This window comes from Sardina pilchardus, chromosome 20 (assembly GCF_963854185.1).
Source record: "Sardina pilchardus chromosome 20, fSarPil1.1, whole genome shotgun sequence".
Lineage (NCBI taxonomy): Eukaryota > Metazoa > Chordata > Actinopteri > Clupeiformes > Clupeidae > Sardina > Sardina pilchardus.
In genome coordinates, this window is record NC_085013.1 from 8,083,534 (window position 1) to 8,101,033 (window position 17,500).

The 17,500-nt window shown below is 43.1% G+C and overlaps 3 protein-coding genes across 8 annotated transcripts in view; all 3 read right to left on the reverse strand.

Moving 5' to 3' along the window:
* The window catches only part of ttc7b (tetratricopeptide repeat domain 7B), a 52,694-nt gene extending 49,155 nt beyond the window's left edge, over positions 1–3,539 (reverse strand). For both annotated transcript variants that reach the window (XM_062522828.1, XM_062522827.1), the window contains exons 1-2: positions 3,404–3,539; positions 927–1,081 (exon numbers count right to left, since the gene is read on the reverse strand). In XM_062522828.1, coding sequence (XP_062378812.1) covers positions 927–1,081; positions 3,404–3,524 — 276 coding nt within the window. In that variant the 5' untranslated portion in view covers positions 3,525–3,539. The remainder of the gene's footprint in view (positions 1–926; positions 1,082–3,403) is intronic.
* A 239-nt stretch (positions 3,540–3,778) lies between these two features.
* Positions 3,779–8,073, reverse strand: LOC134067046 (breast cancer metastasis-suppressor 1-like protein-A). The gene is made up of 11 exons (XM_062522086.1): positions 8,025–8,073; positions 7,605–7,745; positions 7,423–7,513; positions 7,045–7,172; positions 6,875–6,954; positions 6,529–6,625; positions 6,152–6,241; positions 5,901–5,965; positions 5,707–5,746; positions 5,364–5,505; positions 3,779–5,033 (listed from the first exon to the last, which is right to left on the reverse strand). Exons 2-11 carry the CDS (start codon positions 7,738–7,740, stop codon positions 4,916–4,918), a joined length of 987 nt encoding a protein of 328 aa, XP_062378070.1. The 5' UTR covers positions 7,741–7,745; positions 8,025–8,073; the 3' UTR covers positions 3,779–4,915.
* Positions 8,074–10,203: 2,130 nt separating this feature from the next.
* Positions 10,204–17,500, reverse strand: part of gphna (gephyrin a) — a 70,664-nt gene continuing 63,367 nt past the window's right edge. For all 5 annotated transcript variants that reach the window (XM_062522090.1, XM_062522091.1, XM_062522089.1 and 2 more), the window contains 10 exons: positions 16,343–16,462; positions 15,758–15,816; positions 15,489–15,642; positions 15,042–15,163; positions 14,869–14,956; positions 14,665–14,738; positions 14,480–14,544; positions 11,458–11,561; positions 11,205–11,301; positions 10,204–10,821 (listed from right to left, as the gene is read on the reverse strand). In XM_062522090.1, the coding sequence (XP_062378074.1) occupies positions 10,688–10,821; positions 11,205–11,301; positions 11,458–11,561; positions 14,480–14,544; positions 14,665–14,738; positions 14,869–14,956; positions 15,042–15,163; positions 15,489–15,642; positions 15,758–15,816; positions 16,343–16,462 (1,017 nt within the window). In that variant the 3' untranslated portion in view covers positions 10,204–10,687. The remainder of the gene's footprint in view (positions 10,822–11,204; positions 11,302–11,457; positions 11,562–14,479; positions 14,545–14,664; positions 14,739–14,868; positions 14,957–15,041; positions 15,164–15,488; positions 15,643–15,757; positions 15,817–16,342; positions 16,463–17,500) is intronic.

The following is a 17,500-nucleotide window of genomic DNA, read 5'->3' on the forward strand; positions in this document are numbered from 1 at the left end:
ACTTTTTCTAAGTTTATTTCATTGTGATATCAAAGTGTGGACTACTACTCTGACTATTTTGTAGTTTGCAACTACTTTGACATTATGTAACCAGATATTATTTTAAGCGTTTAAGTAGATCTTGTAGTGTCATTCAATATTTCATATATATAATTGTCCATTTAATTTAATGCATAATCATATCAATTCATTATTATACATTTGTTACACTAACTGTATCCTAAATGTAACTGAATATAATAGAATTGTGGCATGTACAAAACTTAGACAAGTAAATCAGCCTCACATACTGTAGAAGGGGCTAGCTGTGCCCTATTCTTCTGCATCTGGTGCATCTGAGATCCCATACAAATACACGCTACACGGCCACTGCATTTCTTGGTGTGTCTTGCTCTTGTATGATCTAACCTTTACAGTCTATGCAGTCAGCACTACTGCGCTGCAATTTGTATACAAGTCATTGTCAATAAAACCTTTTTTAAAAATCCAGTAGTCCATCCACAGACCACAGTGTATCTTTCTGTGCTCATAGCCCTTTAATCTAGAGGACCAGATGATGTTATCTGCTACACATTCTGTGCATTCTTGGTCGTGTTGTGAATTTCATGAATGCCTTCTGCGGTTCCTTCTACGGTTATGAGGTCTGAACGGTCTGAGTGTGGAATAAAGCAGTGCAGTCAATTGCAGTGATCATTCTCTAGTGTTCCCTCAGTCTGGATGAGGTGAAAAAGGTGAACACACACACACACACACACACACACACACACACTCACACACTCACACACTCACACACTCACACACTCACACACTCACACACTCACACACTCACACACATACGGTACACACAGACTAAACCCGGCTGACACGGGGTTAGTAGAAATCTGGTATTAATCCAGTAATCCTGCCCCGTGCGCGCCGCTCCTAACCTTGAGGTTTCCCCGGTCCAGGGCAGCCGTCAGGTGCTTGCGGACCTCCACCAGACGGGGTCGGTTGCCACGGGGACTGGCATCCTGCTTGATGGGGTTCTCCTTGAGGAACTGCTGGAGCTTGGACTCCCCGAGCAAGAGCTCCCCCAGGTCATCTGCACACACACACACACACACACACACACACACACACACACACATAGAGTTAGAGGGTGTGCAATAATAAGCATGGAAACTTAACTTGAGATCGTATTACAATGATACTTACAGCCACATCAAACAGGTAAAGAAATTAAAATGTAAAAACAAAATGTATGTAACGCACAAAACCAAATCTGAACCAATGTTCCAAACTGCAGTCTATCTGGCATACAAGTAACTTTAATCACTGGTAATTCACTGACCAGCTAAAACATCAGCTTTGATAACTAGCCTAATAGCAAGTCACTGGCACATACTGGAGTTATAGAAATGCAATAGTCAGTCATTACAGTACAGCTAGGCTGGTTTGGGATATTAGCCAGGGTGCTTAGATTACCATCACCTCTTCTACCATAAGGTTGGAAAACACTCAGGTGCTCTTAAGGAGATCACACAGGTTTACTAAAGGCAATTTCTGTACACAGCGCACTCGCTCAGTGAAGACTTCACACCAGCCTGCTACTTCCCTCCGAGGGTGTGCTGAGCTAAGCTAAATCAATAGGTGGGGAGGAAAAGAAAAGTGTTGCTGCACATATTCTTATGAAGAACGTGTGGACATACGAGAGGTTCCTAGTAGTTTTCCTGAAATAGGCAAAGAGTTGAATTCAGGTTACAAGGTTGGTCAAAATACTAGGGCTCAGAGAAACAGTCTTGCTGGCATTTAGGCCCATTAAGAAGTCTGTAAAAAACCTCTGAGCAGCTGAACTCCTGTGTTTCACAAGGAACTGTTTCATACCAAAAGGGTTTCACTCAGTGATGTATAATCAACTTCTAAGCAACTGGCTTCCATTTCAAAACACTGTTTGGCCAGAATGCTTAAGTAATGCTAATCCTGGCACAAAACTCCGGAACATGTAGGCCTATCAATAGTACAAGGCTTATTCAATGTCTGTGAGCTTGGTTTGCCAAGTGGCTGACTACTGTAAGCAGCTTTGAATAAAATGGTCTGCAAAATTACATGTTTCCCCATCACTGTGTTCTTTGACAGTCTGCAGCCCAACCAACCAGCCTAGGCCACAGATCCCTAGCCAATCCATGCCTCCACACGCGCGCGCGCGCACGCACACACACACACGCGCGCGCGCACGCACACACACACACACACACACACACACACACACACACACACACACACACACACACACACACACACACACACACACACACACACACACAATGAGGACGAACCACTCAAACTGGACCAGGAAGAGTAGGTGTATCCCTGTAGCCTACAATGAGATCAATATGGCCCTGGCCAAACAGTATGTCACGTGAGTCATAGGCTGGCCGCACATCAGTTATGATGGGTGCATTCCATTTCCGATTAGCCCAAAATGCCACAACTTTCTCAGTTAAGCTTTGTGTGTGTGCGTCCACGAGTCTCTTAATCTACATTAAGACCTCTTTACGTGTGGAGGTACTCACACGTCACGTGGACGATACCCTACTATACATTCAGCTAAGTCCACAGCGACTTGTTGGATTGGAGTTAATGTTTACATTCTGCTTGAATGCAAACATCCTGACCATACAACACCAAATATAATGATTTATTTGTAAGTTATAATCATATATACGTTATCTACATCCTGCACTCAAGAAAGTTAAGCTAATATAGTTCCGTACACTTCAATACTTTGTAATCAGAACATGAAGTCGGTGTTAAACAGGACATTCAACTTCATCTCAAGCATCTTGTATCGAATCTCAACCTCTGACTTCTGGCCACCAAGACTGATCATTTCAGTAATACAAAAACAAAACATTCAAACTATACCAAGGACCTGAATGAAATCACAACTACCATTGGTTACTGTCTGTTAGCCATTCATAAGTAATAGCACATCAAAAGTTTGGATATGGCAAGCCCATAGACAGTGAAAGCCCCGTCATCTAAATGTCAAAATTCCCTAAAACAGGAAACGTAACGTTAACGTTACTTGCTAGCGAAATCACCAGCACTCCTATGCCGATTGCACTGCACTAACGTTACTCATTACCAATACAGCAAACCCTCGAACATGAATCCTGAAATGGGAACATGAAAGTATACTGACAACTAAAACAATCTAGAAATAATTCTCCTCATTCCTGCTTAACCTTACTGCTCCACATAGAAAGAAAGGCCCCCAAACAGACAGCTAGAACAACTAGCGATAGCTTACTAGCTAGCAAGCTAATGTTATTAGCGAGGCAGGGCAGGTAAGCTAGCAGGCTAGCTGTCTGTCTTGTTAGCTAGAGATGTAAATATTCATTTGTAAATCTTTGAAACCAACCGTTTGATATTAGTTTAGCAGAGAGCTGCCGCACAAGTTCCGGTATCTTGTCCCATTGTCCTTCTGAACGGCATCTCTCTATTTCTGTCTCTAGTCGTGACCCAGACTTTCTGGCTGTCATCTTCCTCCTCTCCAAATCAAGACCACAACACAGTGCTAGGCAAGAGCTGCGGCAGCTTGAGTTCTATACAAGACGAAAACAGCGACATCTACAGAAAACTTCCATTGAATTACAATGCAGTAGGATACAATTTCATTCATGCAGAGCCAGTACCCTGTCAGAAATTCTCTGATTCATGTGTCATTCGTCCAAGTGCTTGCGACGTCAAATTGTCCATTTGACAAAAATGAAACATTCCCACGACTTTTTTTTTCTTTCTCGAATCAGACTTTATTTCCCACTTTCACAAGCAGAAATATTTTTTTCTTACCGAGAATATACAGGTATAGGAAACTTCTGGTCTGACATACTGATGAAAAGGAAAATAATAACAAAAATGCTATACAGTTAACTAACCAAGATACAGGATACAGAGGTAAATCTGGCAGGAAAATAAAGTCGAGCTGGCACAATATAACAAAATGTACGTACATGTGTGAGCTCAAGAAATGAACAGGGGAGGGAGACATTTCTCCTTGGCAATCACTTCCTTACAACCAAACTAATATCATTTGACACACTAGAAATTGACTACATATTAAAAAATGCATCGGTTTAAGGCATCACTTCTGTACAGTATGAATGAAACAAACACATTTCATTTGTATTCAAAGACTTTGTGTGGATTCACACATTATATGGCAGACAGGCTGTATGGAGAATACAACATTTAAAACACGGCAGTGAGGTGAAAGTAAAGGTGTGGGGAGATGGGGAAGAAGTTCTGTTCATATATGACCACACAAATGAACATATACAAATATCCCTACACACTGTACCATGAGACTTAATGAAACATACAGAAACACAGAGCTTAAAAATGAGTCAGACATAGTCATACATCATGGTTTGTAGTACAGTTTTTCTGTAAACTGTGGTAAATTGTCAGAGTAAACAGTTGCTTGTAGAAGACAGAGAAAGAAAAAAAAACCTTACAGTGCTATGGAGCATGCATACATTTAAACCATTTCCCACGCACGCACACGTGTACACACACACGTACACACACGTGTACACACACACACGTACACAGACACACACACACGTACACACACACGTACACACACACACCTTTTGTTGCTTATACTGTGAAGTAAAAAAAACATATCTTTTGGCAGTGTCACCAACCGTTCTCATTTAGCTCTTGAAAGAAAATATACATAACAGTTTCCACAGTAAACCCACTAAAGTCTTAATACATGATAGGCTGGACATAGAAAGGGCCGGAATGAAAACACTGTTTGGCAGTCCACTATGGAAGTTGTGCAGAGTTCTCCCAGGCTGGCATATTGGCTGGCATGAGAGATGGCAGTGAAGTAGAGAGATTGCTGGATAGAAGACTCCTTGGATACCTATGAGTGTTTGATGCTATATCTGCCTTTCTGCAACTGGGAAATGTACAGCTTGGACTTGCTGCCATCCAGGCGCTTGAACCACACCTCGTCATGGTTAATGGTAGTGATTATGGCACTAGAGTTGAGAGAGTTCAGATGAGGGAAATCAGTCTGATTAAAATCAATCCTTAACTCATGACTTGATCTTGGTTTTTAAAATCACGACTAACTTATAATTGGTACAATCACATTACTTTAACTGTATACTGCTTTTCAAATATGCCCCACTACATTTCCCCGTGGTTTATTTTTCAAGACCCCAAATAACAAAGTATTCTGACTGACTAGCAGTGTTGGTGATATTCAAATACACATTAAACATTTACAGTCAGGACACAGCATTTCACATTCAGATCATCCAACATGCTAAAAGGTTGGGGGATGAAGGGAGCAAGCAGCAACTCACCTTGTAGGATACTCGTCCTTCTTATCAATGCATATGCCCTGGCCTCGACAATACCACTCCCCATCGTAATACAAGCGTCCATCCTCAGACCTGGCTGTGTGGTGCGGTTGCTGATGAAGCTTCTCAGGCTTGACCAAGGGCACTACAAAAGTCACGTGAAAGACAATAATAATGTTATATGTTATACATATTACAGTATGTAGCATGATAAAAGGCTTACAATAGGTTTGTGCAATATAATATTCGGTGTGTGATGATTTATGCAATGTTATAGGAACACTGGCCACACAGAAACTGAAATACCCCCTGAGTGCAATAGGTAACATATAATGAGAGAACGTACCATCAGCCTTGACTCTGTGAGGGCCGAGTGTAGCCATAGCCTGCAAGTATCATAGTGCAAAGACAAAAGATCAATTACTGATGTGTTAGATGCACACAATGTATGTGTTTGAAATGTGTTGATCATATCACAAATATACATCGTTTAGCTGGTAAAGAGCACGACAAAAGAGTACGTGTTTGTGAACAAATTACCTTTCTGATTGCTGTCCAGTCCTCCAAGATGTCTAAATCTTGCAGCATGTACACAATATATGGGCGTAACAATGTTAAAGAAAAGAAACACATTGAATTAAGTGACAGTAATTGAAACATCCAATCAAAGAGTAACCAAACACTACCACACCCAGTTCAATGAAACTTAAGTGAAGAGTAGAAAAAGACTGAATTTGCAATTTGACCAGCATTGCATGCTAGGCACTTAGTGAGTTCCTGAGAAAGGATATCGGAGACGACCACAGGCTTCCTCTTCTTGTCAGGACTGAAGGGGTCTCTTCTCTTACTCCTTCTGGACTGAAGCTCATCATTCCACAGCTCTATTAGAAGAAGAACATTGAAATACACTGGTCAAGAGTGATATGATTACTTAACACCATGACAGATCAATAATATGGTCTGGTCAAGAGTGATATGATTTACTTAACACTATGACAGATCAATAATATGGTCTCCATGGTTTTATACAATCTTTTCATCAACTCACATTAGAACAAGTTCTGCATGTGATTATTTCAGTCATTGTACACTCAAAATGAGTGGTTAAACCTTCACTGCAGGAGGTCTTCCTGTCCATCCCATACAGGTATAAGCTTGACTACAGTACCTGAGGTGATATCGATGCTGTGTCGGTCTTCCTCGAGCCGCCGAATCTTCTCCTCCAGCTCACTCTGAACTGTGTCCAGCAGCAGGAGCTTCTCGCTCTGAAGGGGAAAGAATTGAAGGTGCCGTCATTCATGAACTAGTTTAGTGTTATGTGTAATAGGTCTATTTTGTGTTTTTTTGTGTCTTGATGTCTCTTGTCTCCAACAAGTCCTTACGACAATTCCTAACTACTGTGAGCTCTAAAAAGTGAGGACCATGCAAATGTAGTGCCACAGTTAGGAATGATATGAAAGGGTGGCCATCAGTGAGAATCTACAGTTCTAGTGTGAACACTTTCTCTCTCTCACCTCCCAGTGCTGGTAAGCAGCTTGTGTTTCACATTCATACTTATTCTTCACAGAGTCCAAACACAGCTCCTTGTAGATCCCTGCCATTGACAAAATATCAAATATCAAATGCAGCAAGCAACAGACACAGGCAGACACATCATCACCTCCTACATGTATGCAAAACTTACCAGCAACTTTCATTCGGATCTGCATGTTCTCTTGCAAAGCAGCGAGTGGCTCAAGGTATTCTGGAGCTTTGCCCGACAACACCTCCTGTAATTTGGCATCAACTTGACTCAACCTTTCCTTGTACAACCTAAAGAGAAACATTCTCAGCATTTAAAAACACAATCTAGGAAACGTGTATGTAACCGAAAGTAGCGGACATATTCTCGACAGTTGCTTTATTTCTATTCTTTTTAAGATGTGTTGGTTTCAGCAGAAAGGATGACTTATTGACGCGTTAACGCACGTTAATATGCGGGTTGTTGAACAACGTCACGTTTCGCAAATTCAACCCACATCTCCAAATTATGTCACATGAGTCGTGATAAGTTATGACTTACTGGTCTTTCAGGTCGCTGAACTGCTTCTCGAGATTGGTCATCTCATCCAAGCATTCCACTCTTCTGCGCTCGCAGTCTTCATCGTCCATTTCTGCGATAGGAAGATTCAAACATAAAATAGCATTAGGCGACATTACCTTGTCTGTTTTCGATGCCTAACGATAGCGTGAACATAAAGTTACCCGAGCTGTCTCCATCCTCTGACACTGACGAGGTTTCCGAATCCTCTTCGTCTGTACTGCTGCCCTCCTGTTCCGGGTAGTCCACCTCCATCTCCTCATGGTTGTTCTCTTTCTTTTCTCTCGAGTGCACTGGCATTGTTGCTAAAAACAGATAAACGTGATAAACAACACTGAACAGCAGCCACGTATACCGATGTTGTTTTTAGCGGGTATCTAGTTAATGCTAGCTTGCTAGCTAGTCTTTCTTGAAAGCGTGATACCAAACGTGGAGGTATGAATACGAATCGATAATTCCAAAGAACCAGTACAAATCAGGAACGCGCAAGACAATCTGTAATCAGTTTAAGAGAGATAAGAAATGGCTGAAATGTGTATAAAAACACATTACGCTAGACAATCCACACACACCACTTTCATTACCTTGTAGTTGTTTTCGTAGTGAAAAGGCCAGCGATCCAATCACAAAGGAGGCAAGTTTTCTTCGGTTATTGGTTAGTCAGAGAGCCTCATGATTTAGCTTCAACATCGCCATCGTGTGGACCGGAATGATATCCTTGATTTGACTGTCTTGACAGTTCAGTGACAACATTGAAGTATCCAATAATCCCTAAAGCCAAAGAGTTACATTTTAAAACTTTGAATGGTATATACCCCTCCAACGAATTTATCCAAAGGCGCTTTGGGATAGAGACTGATAATTGTGTGTTTTGTGATGAGCTAGAAACTGTTGAACACCTGTTTGTCCACTGTATTCATGTTGAGTCTTTGTGGCTTGATCTTCATAACTGGCTGCTTCCTAAATGTTGTATGTTAGCTTTGACTCAAATGACATTATATACGGACTCTCTATGATCAATGATAATGATGATCTCCTGGTCAATGTAATTGTCATCCTGTGTAAATTTTTCATACATAAATGTAGATATTTAAAAGTGAAGCCCACTTTTAGTGGGTTTCACAATCATTTCCTTTCTTACTCAAAAGCCCTGAAAGTTATGAATTCTAAGAATGCTATGCAACTCTGGAACAGAGTAATAGAATCTGATTTACTTTCCAAGCCCTAGTATGTATTTGTGTTTTTTTCCTTTCTTGTTTTGTTTGTTCTGAATGTTTATTGCACCTATAATATTGTACATGGATTTCGTATGTATAAGTTTGAGCCATGTGTATTGTACATGCAGAATTACTAATAAAAAAATAAAAAAATAATAAAAAAAAGACAACATTGACACATCCACCCTGTCAGCCAAGTTGGTTCGATATGGATACAGGCAACCAAAATCTTACGTACATACATTTTCAGTTACAGTATGATGGACATTTATAACATCCTTTCTATTAGCCAGAAATTAAAGTACACAATCCCACCTTGCTGAGGGTAGTCTGGAGAATGAACAAAGTGTATATAATGCACACACACACACACACACACACACAGACACAGACACAGACACACAGACACAGACACAGACACAGACACAGACACAGACACAGACGACACACACACACACACACACACACACACACACACACACACACAGCTTTAATTCAGAAGATCCCAAATGTGCAAATTTTGACCATGTAAGAAGTGTTTGTGGATGTCAAAATCAAATTAGACAAAAAGCATCCCTCTTGGAAAGTTCTTCGTTCAAAATAAAATAGGCAAAACATAAAGAAGCAGAGACAAGTAATATTTATGTAATGATCAAGGTTTTAATTTTCTCTCATCAGTTTTAATATCATTACAGAAAATGTCATTATAGTACAGAGTTTTTTTGTTTTGTTTTTCTTTAAGGAGCTCATCCTCATCCTCAAGTATATTCATAGGAGTGCTGGTCATATATCTGTACAATATCACCCATCATTTTTACTGTACAGTTTTCTTTTTTTCTTATATATATATATATATTTATATTTATATTTGAATAAGTTTTTAAAAAAGGCTTTCAGCGCTTAAATAAGCTGTTTCCTTCAGTGTTTTTTTTTTTTTCGTCTTCTTTTTTAACGTTGAACCAAACAAAAGATCTCCGTTGACCCCCAGGGTGTCGGCTGACTGAGTCTGGGAGGGGCCTGGGAAAGGGGGCAGGGGGGGGGGAGAGGGGACTGGTGAGGAGGGTGAGGCTTGGGACTTCAGTGAAGTGAGAAGGTCACGGCGTCCACAGTGAGGATTCCCAGGTGGGATAGGCAACCTGCGGTGTGGGTGGTAAGTCCTCCACATGCATCGGTCTCCGAGCACATCGTGACCTGTGCAGAGCTCTTCCCGTAAACTGCCGGTGACCGTTTCCTGACCTGACGACCCCATCCGTTCCCGCCCGACTGTCTCGGGTCCCCCCCGCCCCCCCGCCCCACATTCCCCTGACCCAGACTCCTCCCTGACTGTTGGCACTGTGCACATGAACACGACTCACAAGATAAAGGACAAGCAAAGCTGTTGGGATGGACGCCTCCAGACGGCTCTCATGAGGTCCCACATAGCTGTGGCACACGGCTGTGGCTACATCCAGTGGCAGACCTCTCTCCGCCACCTTCCTTGGTCCCTCCCCCTCCCACCCCCCACCCCCCCATTTCAAAAATGCCCCCCCCCCTCCTTCCTCCAAGGTCTGGAAATAAGCGTTTCAATGAACTCCGGTCAGGAGTCTACAGCTTTCTACTAAAATGCTACTGCTATCTATAAGGGCTAGCGTTGAACACACAAAGCAATTGCGATGAAAGAGAACAGAGTTGCTTAATAGAATGATGATGATGATATTCATAATAATAATCATAATAATATATTACAGAATAAATCTTATATATTATATATATATATATATATATAGTCTTATTTTAAAAGGTATAATATTTTCATTTCTTTCTTTGAAATAATAAGGATTTTCTTTTCTAATTAACATTTCCGTAAACCATTTTGTTTTGCTTCAGTGAGTTGTTGATTACCCTCAATCAACTTCGGTTGGTCAAATCAGTACAAACTTGCTGTGCCATTGCATATTACAGAATAGTAATGATATGTGGACATGCACCACTTCCACTTTCGCTCGCTCTCGTCGTCCCTCTTTCTCGCCGCCCGCACCCCGGGGACGACATCATAGCCGTCCGATCACCATGACGTCCACCACCTCTCCTTTGTGCAGCTCCACGTATTGCTCAGTTTTAGGCGGCAACATTAGCAGGCCATTGGCACTGCGCATACTCATTAACCGGCTGCTCATTTGATTCCCTGCAGAGAGATGGAGAGAATGACCGAGAGAGAAAGAAAGAAAGAGGGAAAGGGAAATAAAAGAGAGAAAGGAAGAGAGAGTTTCATAATTGAATTCAACTTGATGGGAACCACTTAGTTTGTCTTTGACTAATGTGACACTACTTCAGAACAGCAATGATATGAAAAGGCTATTCGGGGACAAAAATATTTCCCAAATGATTTAACAGGACTCAACAAGTTAGTGAACTTTCAATTAGTGTCTCCTCTTCAAGTCATTACAGTCAAACACCAGCTTGCCCAACCACAACCTGCTAACACAACCTCAAATCAACTAAAACAAGGTTAAATAAATGGTAAGATTACACTGATTAGTAAGGAATGACAGAGAATGGTGCCAATACCTGTGCTCTGTGCCCATGGTAGCGGCTCCTGATGGTGCCATGTAAGTATGCAGCGGTGGTACTCGGGCCGTGGGTCTAATTTAACATCACACGATAACTGCAAGGATGAGAGGAGGGATGCATACTGATGACATCATAATCACGAGACAAATCACTGTAGCAAAATGTAGGATTATGGTTAAAGTGGACGTATTTAATTAATTGTGGATAGATATCTGTTAAAGGCTTTTTAAAGGCTGTTTGGGTGGGTTACCCGAGCTTTGATAATGGTTGGTCGGGGGTCCAGGATTCCTTGCATCTTCCTTAGAGCAGGGATGACAAAGAGATTACAGGTGACGACCGCTGACACGGGATTGCCTGTGGACACAAGGGAAGAACAGAGTGAAGGAAGAGCATAACAGAGAAAAAAAAAGAATTCCTACAGTAAGTACCAGTGCAACGGACAACCACCATCTCTAAAATACAAGACAAGTAGAATCTGGGTCAGAGGGTTTTTTTCCGGTGCGGGAAAGGGGTCACTTAGGAACAAGGACAAGGGCGTTGGTGAAAATGGGGAGGGGGTGGGGGGGTGAGTGAGGGGGTAGTGTGCTTCACCATGCTCTTAGGACAGTTGGAGGAGCAGAGGAGGATGTCCAGTGAAAGCCACATAGGGAAGTACAGAGAGGGCCTTGGTTAAAGTCTGCAACTGAGGGTCCTGACAATCCTGGTCAGTTTATTTCACACACATACAGAATACACCAAACTCTGAAATGACACCCCTGTGTGCCTAAATCAAGAAGTCAGCTAAACATTTTCTGCTACTTTGGGGTGTGCAAGAGAGTGTGGTGTGAGAGGGTGTTGTGTAGCGTAATGTAGTTGAAGGATTAGTAGAGGCAAGAAGAGGATATGTGTGTGTGTTTTATCAAGGGCTCTGGAAGGGCAGCTTCAAGACCCTTGCAGCAAGCAGGGCAGGGGATTTGCTGGTACTTTTGGTATGCAAAGGGACTTCAGGAGCAGGGCAAGGAGAGCAGTAGAGAGAGATCACAGTGTGCATCAACCACAGCCAACCAACCAATGAACAGCACCATGGAGGAACCAACATACTCAAAACAAAACAATAAAATGTACTCAAATTAGAAAAGATAATATCAATATCTCTCAGAAAACAGAACAGAAAAGTGTCATTTGACAAAAGAGCCTTCTATTTAGTCCTTCTTTTATAGCTAGCCATTTATATCTAACCTTCTGACCTTTAGGGTCAGACCAAATCAAGCTCAATCGGAATCCCAAAAAATCCAAAAGAGGGCCAAAAATTCCCACATTTTAGAGCCTGCATTATCTATCAGTTCTTCCATTTAAAAAAAACAAAAAGTATTCCGTTTTCTGAGCTTGTGGTGACTGGTTGTTCATAATGTGGAGTTCTTGACTTGTTTGTTCGTATTTTTTTGCGTGTGGTCCTCCTGAGCGGAGAGCACCTACTTCCGCGAGCGGGAGGTGGCACGGGCGTCTTGCTCGCCTCGCTGTCACTCAGGGGCACCCCCTCCAGCAGAGACACCCCTGTATCCCTGTAGCTGAAATTACCTTAGGGGAGGGGAGCCATGACAGACAGAGAGAACAGAGAAGGAAGAGAGAAAGAGAGAGAGAGAGTGGTAGAGAGAGAGAGAGAAGAGAAGGAAGACAGAGAGAGAGAGGGGAGAGAGAGAGAGAGAGAGATGGGAGAGTGAAAGAGAGAGAGAGAGAGAGAGAGAAAGAGAGAGAGAGAACAACAACCAGCAAAGGAACAGAGAAAGACAGATGGAAAAGATAGATAGATAGATTGATAGATAGACAGATAGAGAGAGAAACCACATACAGACCAAGAGAGAAAGCAGAAGGCAAACAAGCAAGCAAGGAGGAAAGGAAAAATAAATAGAAAGAAAGAAGGAAAGAAAGAAAGAGAGGCTGTCAACACAGCCGAGCCGAACTCCATATACAGGACGGACAGACGAACAGGCGAGCTGATAGTGGGGAGGGGGGGGGGGGGCATACTAGGAACAAAGGGGGGGTGGGGCCCAGGAGGGGCAAACGATTCACGCTTGTCAAGATTCACAAGAAAAAGGACGGATCAAATGGGGCCAGTTCCTGCAGACACTGTGGCAGTGAGATCACGGCAGAGGGAAGGTCACTGGAGACAACGTCTAGAGGTACCAGGGGGGGAGGACACCTTGCGTGTCAGTGGGACAGTGGCAATGGCACACCAGATCCTCATACGGCCGAAAAAAGAAGACCCACTGACTCCTGAACTCACACTCAAAAGTCCAGGGTTTGGGGGGGAAGAGTGGCACACTGTGCGTTTTTGAGGTGGGATGGGAGGTGGCAAGTATGAGGAGGGTATGTTTAAGTCAAGAGGCAATAGGCTATTTAGACGTTAGTATTTGGTGCAGGGGGTCAGGAATGGGCACATGTGGGTACAGTGGGCAGTTAAATAGCATGGTGTAGTGACCAGTGGTTGGTTAGGTGGTCAGAGATGGGAGGGAAGAGAGGATGCTCATGCAGACTGTAGGGCTGGGTATGGCAACTCAACACCTTACAGTGGTGCTGTTCAGTGCAGTGGTTTAGCATCATAACATTAATAAAAAAATAAAGTTAATCTCATCAGCAAGTGAAAAGAATGGCAATCGATCTGATGCCAACAATGCTAGCTGCAGCGGATGCCTAAAGGAAATGGTTTTAAAAGGATCATCAACATCGCAAACTGACCAACCAAAGCAGACTGTGCCGGCTAGAATTTAAGAGCGGAGTTTGCGAGGTCTCTAACTCTTCAAAATGCAAAACTACTTTAATTTTCTATATTTATTGCAATTATCATAAAAATCAGTAGTCAGATCCCAGCAGGTCATTTGAAAATTAAAAAATGTAATGGAGATGAAATTTGCCAAGTAATATTAATTTCAAAGTTTTTCACTCTGGAGGATTTCTCATTAATGATGTTTAATTTTCAATTCAAAACGTAAAATTTTTAGTTCATTCGAAAATGGTATAAAGTCTCTCATTTGGATGTAACACAGCAATCAATACCCAGCCCCGTATGTAGGAAACAACATCTAAGTAGTTTCAGTCAACTCTGCGTGCAAGTCTGATTAGTATTTGTGAGTAGCACAGTGATCATTCTGTATAGTCCCTAACCATCCACAACTCCTGCAAGTGCCAGTCATTAACCATCAACATCTCATGCATGTGCCTTACGCTATGCCAAATCACAGCCTCTTTCTCTCTCTCTCTCTCTCAAACACACACACACACACACACACACTTACCTGGCAGGGCAAATATCAGCTTTCGGTGCCCATTGATGTCAAGAGTGGCAAACGTAGTAGGAAGACTAAGAAATGGACAGTGACAAAAAAAACAATAAAATCAGTGAGGAGATGCAATCGGAACTGATCATGTGAGAAGTGGACAAAACACTGCCCTCCCCTGGAGTCCACTTATCAAGACTCACCCAGGTTTCATGAATACTCGTCCAAAATGAATCTGGGCATGAAGGTCGATGTCCAGCACCTGTTTCAGGTAGTCCTGAGATGGAAAGACAGGCAGAGTCGACAGACGACAATCAGAGGCTGGTTGCGCACATCACCTTAAGTAAAGGATTTCCTTATTTCCCTTTGGTGCAGCACACTTAAAGCACAGAGACGGAAGAGCTCACCTTCTCGCCCATGGACACGCCACCTGAGGTGATGATGACGTCGGCGCGGCTGATCCCTTCATTCAGGGCGTTGAGCAAATCGTCCGGACTGAGGGGACAACAGACACGCAAACACAATTACAGTATAAACTACCGTGTTCCAGTGGAAGGGGAAGCGTGTGCAATAGCCTTACTTGTCTCCCACGATGCCCAGGTTGATGGTGGGGTAGCCGTGCTCCTGGATGGTGGCGAGGAGGGTGGAGCGGTTGCTGTCCCTGATTTTCCCAGGGTGGAGGTCATCCTCTGGGTTCAACAGCTACACACAACACACACACACACACACACACACACACATTCACAAATGAGCAAAAGCACGCACACACATAGGACACACATACAGTAATTTCCTGTGTATCAGCCGCATTGTGTATAAGCCGCAAGACAGTGTTTTATGCAAGTTAGAATAAATAAAACCATATTAATACCATATTACTTGCCCCCCGTGTATTAGCCTCATAGCTGAAGAAATTTAGCCAAATCAATACATAAGCTGCGGCTAATAGTTGGGAAATGACGGTAGTGCTTGAGAGGATGGGAGTATGCTTGGATGTCTGTCTTCTGCAGTTCCTCCGAACACTCACCTCGTTGCCTGTGGACATGACGGCCACGACGGGGAACTTCTGCACCTCCACCTCGGTGACGCCCACCGTGGCCAGTAGGCCGATCTCCGAGGGGCCCATGTGGGTGCCCTTGGCCAGAACACACTCCCCACGTTTGATATCGTGACCAATGGGCCTGCAGAGAGAAAGGGCCGGGTAGCCAATGAGAAATCATCTCCCACTGTAATCCTCTGGTGTGTGTGTGTGTGTGTGCGTGCGTGCGTGCGTGCGTGTGTGTCGTGCTCTCTCACCTGATGTCCTGTCCAGGTCGCGCCTGCACCAGAATTCGCACTTCCAGCTCCTCTGTGCCCTGCAAGTTGTAAGAAAGCAGTGTCTTCAACCAATAGCAAATGTGTGCACATGTTTTTTATTAACACAGGGCACATCATCACCATCTCCAATGATGATGAAAACGGCATCACACCATAAAAGAATGGTGACAGACTGCAGACAGAAAACAGCCAGAATACCAATTGTTTTGAGTTTTTACATTTATTTAAATATATACTAAGTCTGTAGGTATGTAGATTAATAACAACCTACTACAGATATAAAGCTACAGAAGAAACACAATGGGTTAAAATACACTCTTCTATCCTTGAGGAGGTACTTTTTTTCCCCCATAACCACTTTGTTTTAGGAACAAAAAAAACAATAAGTCTATTCCAGAGAACGTATTCTTACATTTTGTTTATTTCATGCTTACTCAAATACACAGAGACAAAATAACCTAATCTGTGCACAAATATTGACTCTGAGCATGCGCACGTCCGCGCGTGTGTGTGTGCGTGTGCATGTGTGTGTGTGTGTGTGAGTGTGTGTGTATGTACACTCACATCCTCGGATTCACGCAGTAACTCCGTGTCCTCCACCTGCACCACAGCATCGGCTCCACAAGGGATCGGCGCTCCCGTCGTCACACGCATCACCTGCCCGGGCATGACCGTGTGTGTGGGCTACAGAAATAACACACATACACATTATATGGAATTATGAGGACCAACATGACCGTGTGCGTGGGCTACAAAAATGACACACATACACATTATATGGAATTATGAGGACCGACACGACCGGGTTACAAACACACAAATACACACCGTAAATCATTATGAGGACTCAAAATGGTATCTGGACTTGTATCCAAAACAAATCAACTGAAGATAATTAAACAAAACGTCAACGGATAAGACCTTGAGCACAAACATCCTTAAGTCATTTCAACGTTGCCGCTCTTCGTTCATGAACGATAACTTTGCTTGTTGACAGACTTTGCACTTCGCTCTCCTTTTAAATCAGGGCCCTCTAAGTGAATTAAGTATGCAGTATATATTTGGGACAAAAAACCCCAAACAGATTTGCTAATGGCTCTAAATGTTCCAGCATGTTGTTGTGGTGATTCTGCACGGGCCACAAAGCCCCTGTATTTAGCTCGCTAGCTCGCTAGCAGTGTTTCCCTTCTCTTGTGTGGGGCAGCCTGCAGGGCACAGCTGCAGAGACTGATGGTGACGAGTGCAGACAAGCTGACCTGCTGTTTGTCCAGACCACCTCCCAGCTGTTCTGCATTAGCATGTTACACCAGTGGGACTCAGTACAAGGGCAGACCTGGAGTTCCCACCTCACCACATGCCAACATAGTCCAGCACACACTCATTCCCACCCACCCTCTCTCTCTCTCTCTCTCTCTCTCTCTATGATGTTTTCTTGTCCATCCAGGCAGCTACACCACTACACTCTGGGGGCATGCTTGTGAGCCCTCATGCTCATGCCCCCAGAGTGTAGCGCTGTGGCTGCCTGGCTGCAGCAACTGGAGCGAAGTATAACCGATTGCTTCCCATCGTTTCCTGTGACCTCAAGTAACAGAGATCTATATGAATGGTCCACAACTTGTCTGGTTAAATGACTAAACTCTTTTTCTGTGTTCCTGCTGGTTTGCCTAGTCCTATATCAACCACAGAATACTATGCACGCAGACGATCCCTGATTTGTACATG

Bases quoted from the DNA above. Each gene is read 5' to 3' on its own strand.
- LOC134067046 (XM_062522086.1), bottom strand. From the start codon at position 7,740: ATGCCAGTGCACTCGAGAGAAAAGAAAGAGAACAACCATGAGGAGATG. The intron at 6,955-7,044 runs GTAAGTTTTGCA...TGTCAATGGCAG, and splicing joins GATCCGAATGAAAGTTGCTG to GGATCTACAAGGAGCTGTGT. The intron at 6,626-6,874 runs GTGAGAGAGAGA...TTTCCCCTTCAG, and splicing joins CTGCTTACCAGCACTGGGAG to AGCGAGAAGCTCCTGCTGCT.